This window comes from Mugil cephalus, chromosome 1 (genome assembly GCF_022458985.1).
Source record: "Mugil cephalus isolate CIBA_MC_2020 chromosome 1, CIBA_Mcephalus_1.1, whole genome shotgun sequence".
In the NCBI taxonomy this organism is placed as follows: domain Eukaryota; kingdom Metazoa; phylum Chordata; class Actinopteri; order Mugiliformes; family Mugilidae; genus Mugil; species Mugil cephalus.
In genome coordinates, this window is record NC_061770.1 from 15,672,726 (window position 1) to 15,686,378 (window position 13,653).

The 13,653-nt window shown below is 41.5% G+C and overlaps 1 protein-coding gene across 1 annotated transcript in view; it reads left to right on the plus strand.

Moving 5' to 3' along the window:
- Positions 1-13,309, plus strand: part of LOC125012122 (chemokine-like protein TAFA-2) — a 75,718-nt gene extending 62,409 nt beyond the window's left edge. The window contains exons 3-5 of the mRNA XM_047592259.1: positions 2,982-3,131; positions 8,754-8,878; positions 12,359-13,309. Coding sequence (XP_047448215.1) covers positions 2,982-3,131; positions 8,754-8,878; positions 12,359-12,370 — 287 coding nt within the window. The 3' untranslated portion in view covers positions 12,371-13,309. The remainder of the gene's footprint in view (positions 1-2,981; positions 3,132-8,753; positions 8,879-12,358) is intronic.
- Positions 13,310-13,653: the final 344 nt, after the last annotated feature.

A 13,653-nucleotide genomic window follows, 5' to 3' on the forward strand; every position in this document is an offset into this window, starting at 1 on the left:
GTACCAAAAATAATCACTCACTCTGTCATACGGCTTTAGCTCATATTTATTTTACCATGTGGCCCGTATTGAGAAGCAAAAGAGGCTGCCATCTATTAACAGTAATATGTGTAATGAAATCTCAATGAGCTTTTACATTACTCCTAACCCCTGCCTCCTCATTACTCCTCTTCTCCTGCTGAGCTCAGTGTGCTGCTGCTCTTACTAATGCTGAGTCAATTACTACTACAGGTGCGGCGCCTAAAAATGGGCCATGAGTGTGTGTGTGTGTGTGTGTGTGTGTGTGTGTGTGTGTGTGTGTGTGTGAACTGTAGGGGGTTGAGTTGAGGTGTTTACTCTGTTTATTTTCCTGAGTGGCGTTATCTGCCAATAAGGTTGTCTGGCTCAAAGTAGGTGCAAGATGTCAAATGAGAAGCCACAGCGCATCAGCAAAGTCAATCTGCTCCATCCTCCGGGGACCGGAGCAATGAAAGGAAATTTAATGCAAAACTCACATGCGTAGAAACTTAATTATTCGACCTGAAGTCAATGCTTGAGCAAAGGTCGCGTTATAACTAAAATAGACAGACAGCCTGTGGGGATCATAAAACTGAGAAAGGAGAAAGGAGATCAAGAGGTCACCAGTCATTATGGTTTGTCCTCTGGGCAGCATTAATGCCCATTAATGTCTTTGACTCCAGCTTGTAAATACAGAACTATGAATTCACCATTTAACCCGTAGTTCGTGCAAGAGCAAAGCCCACTGATTGTCCAAAATGTAAAAAGTTCTTATCCTCTGGTAACAATGTATTCGTACAATAATCGACGTGTAAAACTCTGCATCATATGTGGATAATTCGAGCGGGAGTTTCTGTCTGATGGCGTTCTGTTCAGCGGCCGTTGATATATCTTTCTGTGCATCAAAGTCTTGGATTGACGGAAAGCCAGACGGATAGATTAATCGACCGTTATCACAATCCTTTGGCCTCACTTGTACTTGTGGAACTGTAAAAAAAAAAAAAAAAAAAAAAAAAAAAAAAAAAATGAAAATCAAAAAGAAGGATGAGAGGCAGGCAGACACACCATGGGTGAGATATCAGAGTGCGCTTTTCAACGAGGTATTAATTGGACTGGGCTTTGTAGGATTGCTGCTTTGTCTTTTTCTCATTAACCGAGCAGATTAAGAACTTTTCAAATCTTTGTTATTCTGCATAACATATTCATAGCGGGTCTTTGAGTTCAGCTTGCCTCACTTTTAAATACTCTTTAGACAGAGCCAGTGTCATTGTTTTCTGCTTTAGTTTTCATTGCCATGCAGCGTGCACCCTTTGTTGTATTGTGGGCCGAGTCTTTGTAATGGAAATAACAGGAACTTCCAACGACTGCTTAAAAAGCCAAATCGCACGCGCCAGACTTTGACTTTCACAACCATGAGATTTTCAACATGCATGTATATATTTATCGCCCCTGCCACAAGCAAAGTCAAACATTTCTAAACAACAACAAATACACTATATACTGTACATGCACGCTGCCACACTGGCGCAAACACACAAACGAGAAAACGCACTCGCTTGCACACAGAGCTCCTGACAAGGCTTATTGTTTGTCCTTGACATTTTCATGTATTTGATGAAAGGCTGCTATGAAAGGGCCATGTGTTGACATCACAAATCTTCAAATGCCGAGTGATTTCTTTGTTCCCTCTCTCTTAGCTGACTCAAGGGACTTCAGTGCATTGGGTGGACTTGTTGTTAATTAACCACACGGCTACCGGACTGAAATGTGTGCGTATAAATTTGCACACAAAGTGGTAGCTGCACAAGAAGTGAAGGGACTCTCCACGTCTACCCTTCATTAGCGCTGCAGCAAATTGGAAAGCTGCACAGTACAATCAAACAGTATATTCCAGTGCAAACAGTGGTTGTTATTCTGGCTTTGCGAGCCACCATTTTATTCTTTCTGCATTGCAGAAGGAATGCATAATTATATGCTAAACCTCCAACATATATTTTCTGTGCATGCACTCCAAGCAAAAACAATAGCTCATGCTGCCTCGTGCACCGTGCAGCAAATCTGTGACTTATTTATGAGCCTGCATGTGCCTGACAACCAAATATAATTTGTACATTCACAGTCGTGTTTGTGCACACGAGTACATAAATAAAGGAACCAAAAACTAGCATGATTTGACAAGTCTGAATGCATCTTTTTACGACTCACCGTCTTCTGATAATAGCCTTGTACTCTTTGCTACATGCACTTCTGCTTCATTTCCTTATTCACTATAACTTCATGTGTCCATGTTGGTATGAAGGGACTGGTTTGTCCTTAGGGATGTTTTGTAACTGCTCTTGCAATGCTCTTGGGTCAGGCGCATGGAGTTGGTGTCTTTATTTTTAATTTCCCTAATACAGGAATAGGAATTGCTGGTTATTTTTTGAAATATGTAAATAGACAGTGAGCACATCAGCAGATTTATTCGGATGGCTAAATGGATCTAAGGTCAAAGAGTGTAATTATAAAACCTTATCGGGCTAAAAAATGAACAGATTTCAACCTGATGTTGCAATTAACAAATTGCAAAAATCGGAACAGATGCAGCCAGTTTTCTAAAATAGATATATGATGTAGGCAAGTCACATCTTTAAGTTCTCATCCCTTCATTAGAATATAAAGCAGTTAATATGTTTATGGTATGTCCTACGTGTTGCTCCATCAGTTCAATCCATACCAGACTGAATACTGAACTGAAGCTTGGCTTGATATGGTAAATGGAATCGCTGTATCTCTCAGACACATATAAATTAGATATCTTTTCCCCAAATCGTTCAGCCCTACTGACTACCTCTCCACTTGCATGCACACGGGATTAAAGTTTGGTATTACATCACATTCAGATAAAGAAAAAAAGAAAAAGAAAAAAGAAATTTAAAGACTAATGTAAGAATACGCTCACAATGAACCTCGTATACAAAGCTCTGCGTCTCTCTTTTTCACAGTGCATGTGAAGGCGGGGACGTGTGAGGTGATCGCTGCCCATCGCTGCTGCAACAAGAACAAGATCGAAGAGAGATCTCAGACTGTCAAATGTTCCTGCTTCCCTGGACAGGTCGCTGGCACCACCAGGGCTATGCCCTCCTGTGTTGACGGTATGTATGTACAGCTAAGCCCATATATATTTGGACGGCGACACAATCTTCACAATTAGGACTCCACATACCTGAGATGCAGCTGAAGTGCAGACTTTCAGGTTTAATTCAAGGGGTTGAACACAAATGACCATAATTTTTAAAGTCTCCTCATTCCAGGTGATCAAAAATAATTGGACTAACTAACATTAGTCTCGAACCCATGGACATCAACAAACACTGGGTTTCCACCTTTGTGATGTTTTGCCAGACCTTTACTGCAGCTGTCTTCAGCTGTTGCTTGTTTGTTAGACTTCTGACCTGCCCTAAGTTTTGTCTTAAGTAAGTGGAATGGGTGCTCGATTGGGTTGAGATCTGGTGAATGACTCAGTCATTGCACAATAATCCATTTCTCTTAAAAAAAAAACTCCTGGGTTGCTTTTGCTGTATGACTTGAGTTATTGCCCATCTGTTTTGTGAAGCACTCTCCAATACATTAAATACATCCCTGTAGAATCCCTTTAGAATTTGTTCGACTGCTTCTGTCTCCTGTCACATCATCAATAAACACTAGTGAACCAGTGCCATTGGAAGCCCTGCATGCTCATGTCCACCATGTTTTACAGAAGATGTGGTGAACTTCTGCGCCTTCTGCCTTCTGCCTTCTGCGTACTTTCTTCCCAACATTCTGGTGCAGGTTAAACTTAGTTTCATTTGTCCGAAAAAAACGCTGTCCGAGAACCGGTCTGGCTTCTTCAGATGTTTTTTTGGCAAAGTCTAATTTGACCTTTCTATTTGGTAGACTTAGATACTGATACACCTACTTCCTGGAGTTTTTTCTTCACTTGGGTGGATGTTGTGAAGGATTTGTCTTCACAGTTGAAAGGGTTCTACGATCATCCACCACTGTTGTCTTCCATGAATGTCCAGGCCATTTTGAGTTCCCGAGGTAACCGTTGTGTTTTTCTTTTCTCATAATGTACCAAACTGTTGATTTGGCCGCTCCCAACATCGCCACTACCCCTCTGATGAATTTTTTTTTGTTCAACCAAATGATGCTCTGTTGTACTTTCATGAGATCTGTAATCAACTCCAGATCTTTTACCTGCTTAAACGATGAAGGGTCAACGAGGGAATAGCCCATGCAGTCCATAAAATAGCTTTTGAGTCAATTGTCCAATTACTTTTGGTCCCTTGAAAAAGAAGTGGCTACATAGTAAAGAGCTGCAATTCCTACTACCCTTCCTCCAATTTGAATGTGAATACCATCAAATTACAACTGAGAGGCTGCACTTTAAGACCATATTGAGTATACAACCGTTTCTTGAACATAAATAACAAAACTTGTGTCACTGTCCAAGTATATACAGATCTAAATGTATATGGACTGTATATGTGTTTGTGAAATCATTTTCCACTGCCTTGGGGACCCCTCCTTTGAGTCGACATATAAAATACCTTTCATAGTTTTTGCTTTAGAGGTTATCACATTTTTTTCTTTTTTTTTCTGTGTATGATAAAAGAGAGTATAGCATTTATTCAGTGATTTCAGGCACAGAACAAAAGTTGTGCTTGCTTCAGTGGATTTAGCGGAGAAATATTTAACTTCTGTGTAGAATTCTGCCTGACATTTACACTGCATTAAAAGCTGTCTGTGTACACCGGCCACGTGTGAGCAGACTGTTAAGTTACAGCGAGAACATGACGAGTGAGAGTTCAAATGGTGTTCAGCTGTTACTCATGAGAGGTGTTGTCCGACCACAAATACCTGTGTGTTTTTATGCTACTGAAGGAATACATGACTTTGATTTGACAGTGAGGACACAAATACTGGACATTAATGCATGAAGTGAATGACAAAACTTCTCCCAAGTTTCCCGCTGCTGTGCAATATTGTTTCATGTAACTTCAGGAAGTTGATTTATTATAAAGACAGCCTGTGCCTACTATATGTTTGGGATGAATTCAGAAGAATTACATATACGATGGACGACATAAGGTGAATCTGGAAATGTAATCAGCTCAAAAAAATAATGAAATAACTGAGAGCAAAATGAACCTTAAATGGTCGAAAGAGAGAAAATAAATGATAAATGATAAATTTCTATTTGTTTTATAAAACGAAGAGAATGTGGCAAGAACAGGATTATATCTACAGACATCACGCTTGTAGCTATTGAAGTTTTTCGCATATTTTTTAATTAACAATTTCCTCACACTCCAGTCTGGTAACGCTCCCACTGGATTTCATTATCGATGAATGCTTTAATCGCCGTTAATTATTCATCTTTCAAAGTTGTTCCGTCAGTCAATACCTTCACCAACAGATGTGACAGTGGACTCTAAACAGCTTGCCTCTCCGATGGCAGCCATTTTCTTGTAAAAAAAAAAAAAAAAAAAAAAAGTTGGCCTGGCTTCAAGGCTGGGGACTCAAGGCACTTGAGAATAGAAGAAGAAGAATAGAAAAACACTTTATTCATCCCCTGGAGGGAAATTTGAGTGTCCAGTAGCTTGTACATAAACATACACAGACATCAACATAACATAACAACAATTCAACACAAATAATAGCAGCAGTAAGGGCAGCGCAAATGGAGGACTTGTAATATATATGAGACTGCATTAACATGTGTCTGTGCATTTAGCATTTAAACAGCGGCGTTGTACAGTCTGATGGCTGTGGGGACAAAGGGCCTCTTGAACCTTTCAGTCCTGCAGCGTAGTTAGGTTTGTTAGGTTAGGTTTACAAAAATTATACATCATAAATTTAAAATTCAAATTTATTTTGAATTTATTCAAATTTAATAGTGACTCCAGGCACAACACACTTAAATTTACATTTGAAAACTATATATATTATTTTTTTTCCCCCTAACATTAACCAAGGTTATTCCATTGTATAAACTCCAGCAACATTTTGTTGTGTCACCTTTGAACAAAACCACCTAATGATGTTCTTAAATGTTCTGGAGTCCGGACATAATCCAACAATCAATAGCCTTCCACCTAAATGCAATTTAATGGAATGGAAGCTTTCTATAAGTCGGGATTCACCCGTCAATGATCAAGTTACCAAGGCTGTTAAGGTGTCCATATGTCGTCATGAGCAAGTCAAGCTTGCAATGTAGAAATGTAGCAATCACTGTCTCAATAAGAACTAAAGAACTAGCCTGATCTAATTTCAAGGTGGGGCTTAGCTATGATGAACTAGACGCCTTTCTCCATTAGCAACGCCTTATTTGCTGCTTGATAATGTCGAACCCTGATGTAATCTATTACCATTAGACAGCGATCCAGCAAACACATTTCCAGTTTGAAACATGAGACTTACGGCCGACTCCGTGCAGCCGGCTCCCAGTCTAAACTTGAATAGCGGAATAACTCCAATATCACCGCTTGAGGAGTGTGTTCGAGAATAGTTACAGTTTGAGCAGAGCTGAAGATCAGCAGGTATGATCAGGCTGATTGGAGAGGTGGGTGGAGATAGAAGGAGGGGGCGAAATTTACATATTCACAGTTCCAGGCAAACTAAATGAGGCAAAGGCGCAAAAAGAAATCGTGTTTTTGGAGCTGCTGTGTTGACGACATGAAGACAGAACCAAATATATGTCAGCTTTCATACATAAATTAGTTTAGTTTTGTAGGAGTACGGACACTTCTATGCTACAAAATATATCTCAATCCTCAGAAACCCCACTGCTTATTGTTTCTTTGTCCAAAGATTCAGTATCCCGCCGTCCCAAATGTATTCACAGAATGCAGCCTCCTATGGCTACACCGTTTCTTTCTTATCAACCCATCAGGGGCTTATGTTCTCATTGCTCTGGAGCATATAGAGACATATTCAGCTATGAAAAAAGATGACACAACAAGACAAAAGGGAAAAAACTATGAATTACATTTATGAAATCCAAACTAAGTGCCAGTGGCTTTCAGCAATAATGACTCGATGAAGGTCTGTATATTGGAAATTCTTTTAGTTAGAAGTGGCCACCTTGCAAGCAACGCTTGACAAAGAAATACTTTGGAAGTGCCAGAGATAGTAGAGCAGCACTTACACCAATGAATACTATTTTTTTTTTCTCTTTTTCTTAAGTATTTAGTCAAGGATTTGGAGACGCACATAAATCAAATACTTACACGTCACACATCAAGTCAGCCAGATTGTTCTTTAGACATCCTCTTGTTCAGATATTTTTATTCTATTCAGCGTGTTCCGCAAGCTCTGGAAATCACAACACTCCCAGCTGTCTTATGCATATTCTGCCCTTTTTGAATTGGAAATATAAACGATCTGTTATGTGCTGATTAAATTCACAAGACTCCAGAGCCCATGGAGCCCACGCATACAGTAATGATCTGCATTTAAAAAAGTGCTCTCCAAATAGAACTAAACTCATTTGTCTATATTGCTGAGAGGCTGTCAAAATATTTTCTTCAGAGAAAAAGTCCCTTTTCATATTACAATCAAGGTTAATTGGTGTTAGACATCTTGTCAGCGTCGCAGTATTTATCTTGATATATACATGCACCAGTATTAAGAGAAGTATTCAGAACCATATGTCGTACAATAAAGATATTGTATTTGTAAAACTAGTGCGGTTAGAGGAAGGTGATGTTATACAACATGAGAACTGTGCGATGTCCCTTTTACACTGAAGCTGATTTGGACCTCATTTTGTTCATGTTCATAATATATCAAGTCATCTAACAGCGAGAAACCATCCTTATATACAATTTTTTTTTAGCTCGGTGCTTAAAAGTCGAGTTTTTTGCTGAACTGGAAAAGCTGGTGCAACACAATGCAACAGAAACCGACTTTGCAAATTAATTAATCATGACAAAGATGAAGCAAGTGTCTTCAACTAAGAGATAAAAAGGCGTGGCAGACAAAAGCACCAGATCTTTGTTGAGTGATGTGGAGACTGTGACATTCGTCAAATTAAACGCCCCGTTCTCCATATCACATTTTCCGCTTTGGCTTTGTTTGATTGAGGTTTATACGACGCACTTTTAATTACATAATCTGCTTGCACCGCCTTCTACACAATGGCACCAAAGGGGGAATCGGGTTTATCTCAGTGGACTGAAAACGAATGACTGTACAGGATGGGATTGGTTAAGATGGACATAGACATGGAAAGCTCCTTGTCAACAAGGATATGATACGTATCACGATACTTGATGCGATACATTATTGCGATATTATGATATTGCGATATATTGCAATATCCTACATAGTTCACTGAGACATTTTTAAATGCAGCTTAAAATACAAGTTGTATATATGTTTATGTCAGATGACAGTGATTATTCACTGGAGTCAAAAGAAAAAAATATTAATTCAAATTCAATTCAGTTCAGTTCAGTTTCTTGCCACTTAAATATCGAAATATGCTTCTGCTAATTGCCTGTCCGCGTCTTCGACTGCTGCGCTCGGACGACTTTTCCTTTTGAAATCGATATTAAGACATTAATATCAACACAAAGTTGATATTGTATCAGAAGATTGTATCAGAAGAAAAAATATAGTAATATATCGATATATTTTTCTCCACTCCTATTCATAAATATACATTAAAGTATCTAACACATCTTCACCAAACTAAATATTTACTCCTTTCTCTCACCCTTTCTTTTTAGCCTCCATTGTAGCCCAGAAGTGGTGGTGTCAGATGCAGCCATGTATGGATGGGGAGGAGTGCAAGGTCCTCCCAGACCTCACAGGATGGAGCTGCAGCACGGGCAACAAAGTGAAGACCACAAAGGTTGTTATGTACACATTCATTTTTTTTTTTTCAGTTTCTCTCCCACGTACGCTGCTACCGTCCCCTTTAACACAATAGATGCATTCACGCACGCATGTACAGACCCACCACAGAGCGCTGAGCCATTTCCACCTCTATATGCCTCTGTTTTGTTTTATTTATTTCTATACCCCCACTTCATTCTCTTCTCACCCATTTTCTCGCTCTCTTTACTTCCTCTTTCTGGCCCCATCTTGGATCTAACATCAAACATCCTCTGAAGAAAAATAAGGCCAACGAGAACGAGGCAAATAACAAACGCGCGCACATGCTTACTGAACACGAACATCACAATTCCCTTCACTCTCACTTGCCCTGCTTCCCTGCGTCTGACTGGCATGCCATCTGACTCCATGCGAGAAGAACTCGCCACATTCAATACACTAGAGAGGTAAATGTCCTGGAATAGTTTTTATGCTCCGATTCTTCCACAATGCAGCTCGTGCACTTTCTCCCCATATTACATTTCAAGTATTGTCTGCGTCTATGTGTCTTTGCGAATACTCGTAGAGACTGGACCGCGTATCTTCTCTTTTTTTTTTTCTTCTTTGCTCATCCTCCATCTGCACCTGTTGACTTCTCCTCTTCAGTGGCTTGACCTGAGCAGCCGCCTGTCATATGAGAAAAGTTTGCGCGAGCCTCACCTCTTGTCAGCGCGCGCTTCAGTTTCTAACGGCCATCCTTCTTCCTGCCTTCTCACCTTCCATTATTCATGGCTGGGTGCAGACCTTTGTTTTCTGCCTAAATAATTTATCGAAGGCGTGGTCAGCGGACGGAGAGCGCGTCTCCTTGGCCGAGAGCGAGGGACGAGAAAAGCTCAAGGCCCACGTGGTCTCCTCTCCCTTTCTCTGAAACACTCAGAGACACTCTCCTGCATGCTGGGATGATTAAGAATTCCTCTCCTGCTCTTTCCTCGGCTCACCTCTCACCTAGCAAAGTGGATCACACCCCCTCAAGTCCTTCTTTCCTTCCCACCAGCCCCTCCTCTCATACACAACCTGAAAAGTTTTCTGCTGTGCTGGCACAGACTCAGGTTCCCGTTAGGCTGTAAAGTGTGAGTAAAGTTTCCCAATTCAGTCAATTCCGATAAGGGGAGACAAATAGAGAACGAGTGGTCTTGCAGCATGTAACGGGCATAATTGAAGAGATAGAGGCATGTACGGGTGGATCAGATATGAAGACGATGGAATTTCTGAATACGCGCCGTGCGGAAGTTGTTTCTTATATCAGATCTCATGGATTTAGTTTTATCAGCAACAAAGTGTGCATTTATAATTTCCTGAACAAGATCAAAGCAAAACAGCTCCATCCACGCACGGCTCTATCATCGACTGTCGTAGTTTAAAAGAGCACAAATATTTGCTGCCTCTTGCATTCAGGTCTTTGATCAATGATCTGTGTGCGTGTGTGTGTGTGCGTGCGTGCGCCGACACTATTTGAGAGTGTTAGCCTGATGATGAAAAGAGTGATTTTTCTCTCTCCTCTGGTGTTGTACGCGGAGGTCAAGATGCACAGGCATCCAGATCAATAGCATCGAACGTTCTCTTATAGTCCTATTAAGACCCACTCGTAAATTGAAATTGACGATGGAGTGAGAGAGAAAGAGGAATGGAGAGAGCGGCAGAATGGAAGAAAGAGTCAGACGGAGACGGATGAGAGAAAACATAACAAGTGGAAAGTGGAGAGGAAAGGCCGACGGCAAAGGTGAGAGGTAGATAAAAGAATAAAGGAGGCACTTGAAAACAAGGATGGTGGAAGCGGTCGGCCGACAAGGAGCGGGCGAGAGCGCGAGGAAGGGGTTGGCTCTCCCTCCAGCTTTGGCTGGGAGCAGAGGGAAGGAGGAGAGGAGGAGGGCAGAGGGAGGAGAGAGGGAGGGGATAAAAGACAGCTCGATCAATGCCAAATAATATCATATGGATGAGCAGACAGACGAGGCCGAGCTGCCAAGCCACTAAGTCGTCATAGACTGCGAGGCAGGGGCCTGTGGATGTGTGTAGACGCACATGCAGTCGTTGGAGCACATTAACAAACAAATAACAAAGTGTCAGCAGCGCGTTGCGTTTCACTTCCTATCTTACATGACGCTTAAGGGATGTGGCAGTCTGCAGGCGCTGCACACCTCTTGGGGTACCCTGCAAGGACTTTTGTCTTTAATAGAAATAATACGAATATTGAACCGAGACCTATTAAACATCCAGAACGCGCATGGATTTAATTTGATGCAGCGTTTAGGTGATTAAGGAATTAGGGAAAAAAATAAACACAAATAGATCCAAGATCTAACAACTGCAGAAATGCTTTCGGTAATTTACTGTGGTGTGGCCGAATAACTCGTTAAAAGTAAGTTAAATGTAAATGTAATTGAAAATGGCAGTTGAAAATGTGGCGCTCATGGGCCTGAAACAGGTCCGTACAAATGACACACAGAACTTCTTGTGTACTTTGTAAATTGAGATCTGAGTACTTAAATCAGCTCTCTAATTGGCCACAGAAACTGCCACCTACAGGCATATTTTAACAGGCAAGGGGATGAACAGCTAAAGGGACTTTGACTTTGCACCTTGTAATAGAGCAGGCACAGAGATGCAGCAGTGTGAGTGCACAGTGAACTGGCGTGACAACAAACGCCTGCAGACTCTTTGATCAGGCACAGGAGTAGATGCCTGAAGGCAATGGGAATGTGCCCAGGAAGGGTGGCCTGGAGCCATCAAGAGCAGATACACTAGAACGGTTTCAGCTGGCAGCTCGAAGGAAACGCCGCTCCGCACTCTTTCAGCGACGGCTGGCCTTGACGCTTTGCTCGCTGGCACGCGGGTCGGACAAAAGAGCGGCTCCCTCGGGAGGGGGGAAATGCGGGAGGGACAGCATGTGTTGAGGAGAAGCCACGGAGAAACACAATGAGGGAAAAAAGGTATGCAGGGAAACAGAAGAACAGCCTTGGAGAGTGTGGGCTGTTATATTCCCCAGCGCTGGCAGTTATACGGCAATTTGTGTCCGTTTGGCCGTCGGCTGGTGGAAAATGCCTCCTAATAGTTTGAAATAAACCAAAAGTGAGCGCACGAGCAAAGGAAATGGAAAGATGGATAGACGAGATAAAGAGACCATGTGATTAGAGCAGCCGTCTCGACAAATAGACCAAATGACATGGCGGTAGGCCAGGTGCTGCGAGTGAGGTACTGTGGGCTGGCTGCCATGATTCAAGCTGTGTCTTGTTTAGTCTCTTGCCAGAGGAGGCAGAGACTGTGCTGGCTGTGTTGTCAGCGCCCCGCCAATAAGAATCCCTTCCCATTTTTTAAAACCGTTCATTGACACGTACCACCAGGCCTGGCTCCGTACTCTTTTCTCTGACCTTTACTGTTTCATTTTCTAACTTTTTTTTTTTTTTTTTGGAGGATTGCTGTTATTAAGTTCTGACCCCCTCTCTTCGCCTCTCTGTTCCAGGTGACCCGATAGTCCTGCCCTTCTCAAGACAAGCAGCTGGGAATGGTGATGGAAGTACTTGCACAGCACAATGGGACCTATCACGGTTGTGAGGAAATGCACTCAGACGGACTTCTGTGAGGAACCAATAATTGTTTCGTTTTCCCGAGGACATCCAAGAAATGGTGGCGGAGGAGGAGACAGGACTCTAACACTGCTTGCCATCACCTTAAACACAGCCGCGTGTCCTCGGCCCTTTCCCTGAAGAGGACTGCATCATCCACAATCCTTTACCGCTACGACAAACAACAACTTCAACAGAGTGAACTTTGGCCTGGTCATAGCACTCAAAGTTAAACGACAAAAAACAACTTTACAACAATCTATATTCTTCATCTCTCTTCTATGGCTGAGTTGTGTTCCATATGCATCCTGGGAATAAAAGGGACCTGGGTTTGTCCAGTGTCCTCTATCACAAAGGTCACCACGAAAAAAAAGGGAGTGGCTCCAGAATGCTTGCCTCATGTAGTCTGGATGACATGTTTAAATTTAACAGTGCCACATATGACACAGTTAATGCTGTCAAAATCTAAAAACCGAAACCTTTTTTCTTTCTGTTTTTTTTTTTTTTTTTTTGTTTCAGATTCCACCTCCATAAAATGATTTTACCTTCAATAGTTTGTGGCTTACCACATGCCATTTTTTAAAAATGCAGAGACCGTTTGTCAGTCTTCTTTTTGCTTTTTGACAAAGGACAACATCCTTTCAGGGGTGAGGTTAGACTAATACCAAGTAGATGTTACGGTATATTGAAACATGTAAACGTGTAAAAAATGGTCCATGGAATCAACGGGGCTAAAAATGAATTGATGCTCTAATGGTTTTAATATCTGTGTTTTTAAACGCCTGTTAACCGCTATTGAGTACATGTGTCAGTATTATATGAAATGAATAAAACCTTTCAAAAGGAAAGAGGATTCTCTGTAGTTTGCTTCAGTCTTACAAAGTCGTTTTCTTTGGATCGACAATGGGAAAAGAAAAGCGCTGTGTTCTTTCACAGCACATCCATCGAGCTGTTCTTGATAACGTCAGTGTGAATTAATTTCCCCAGATGCCCTGAAGTGAACAGGAAACTCAAAACTCAAAATAATAACTACTGTGGTGTTAATTGTGTTGACTCCAAGAGAAGCTGTCAGTTACAGTCATTTATTTCAATAGTCCTACTCTGTTCATCAGCTGATCAAAGAATGGGTTGGGGTTAAAGAATGCGGTGGAGCTACTCGCTACAGAGTCCTTTTTTGACACTTTAATTTCTG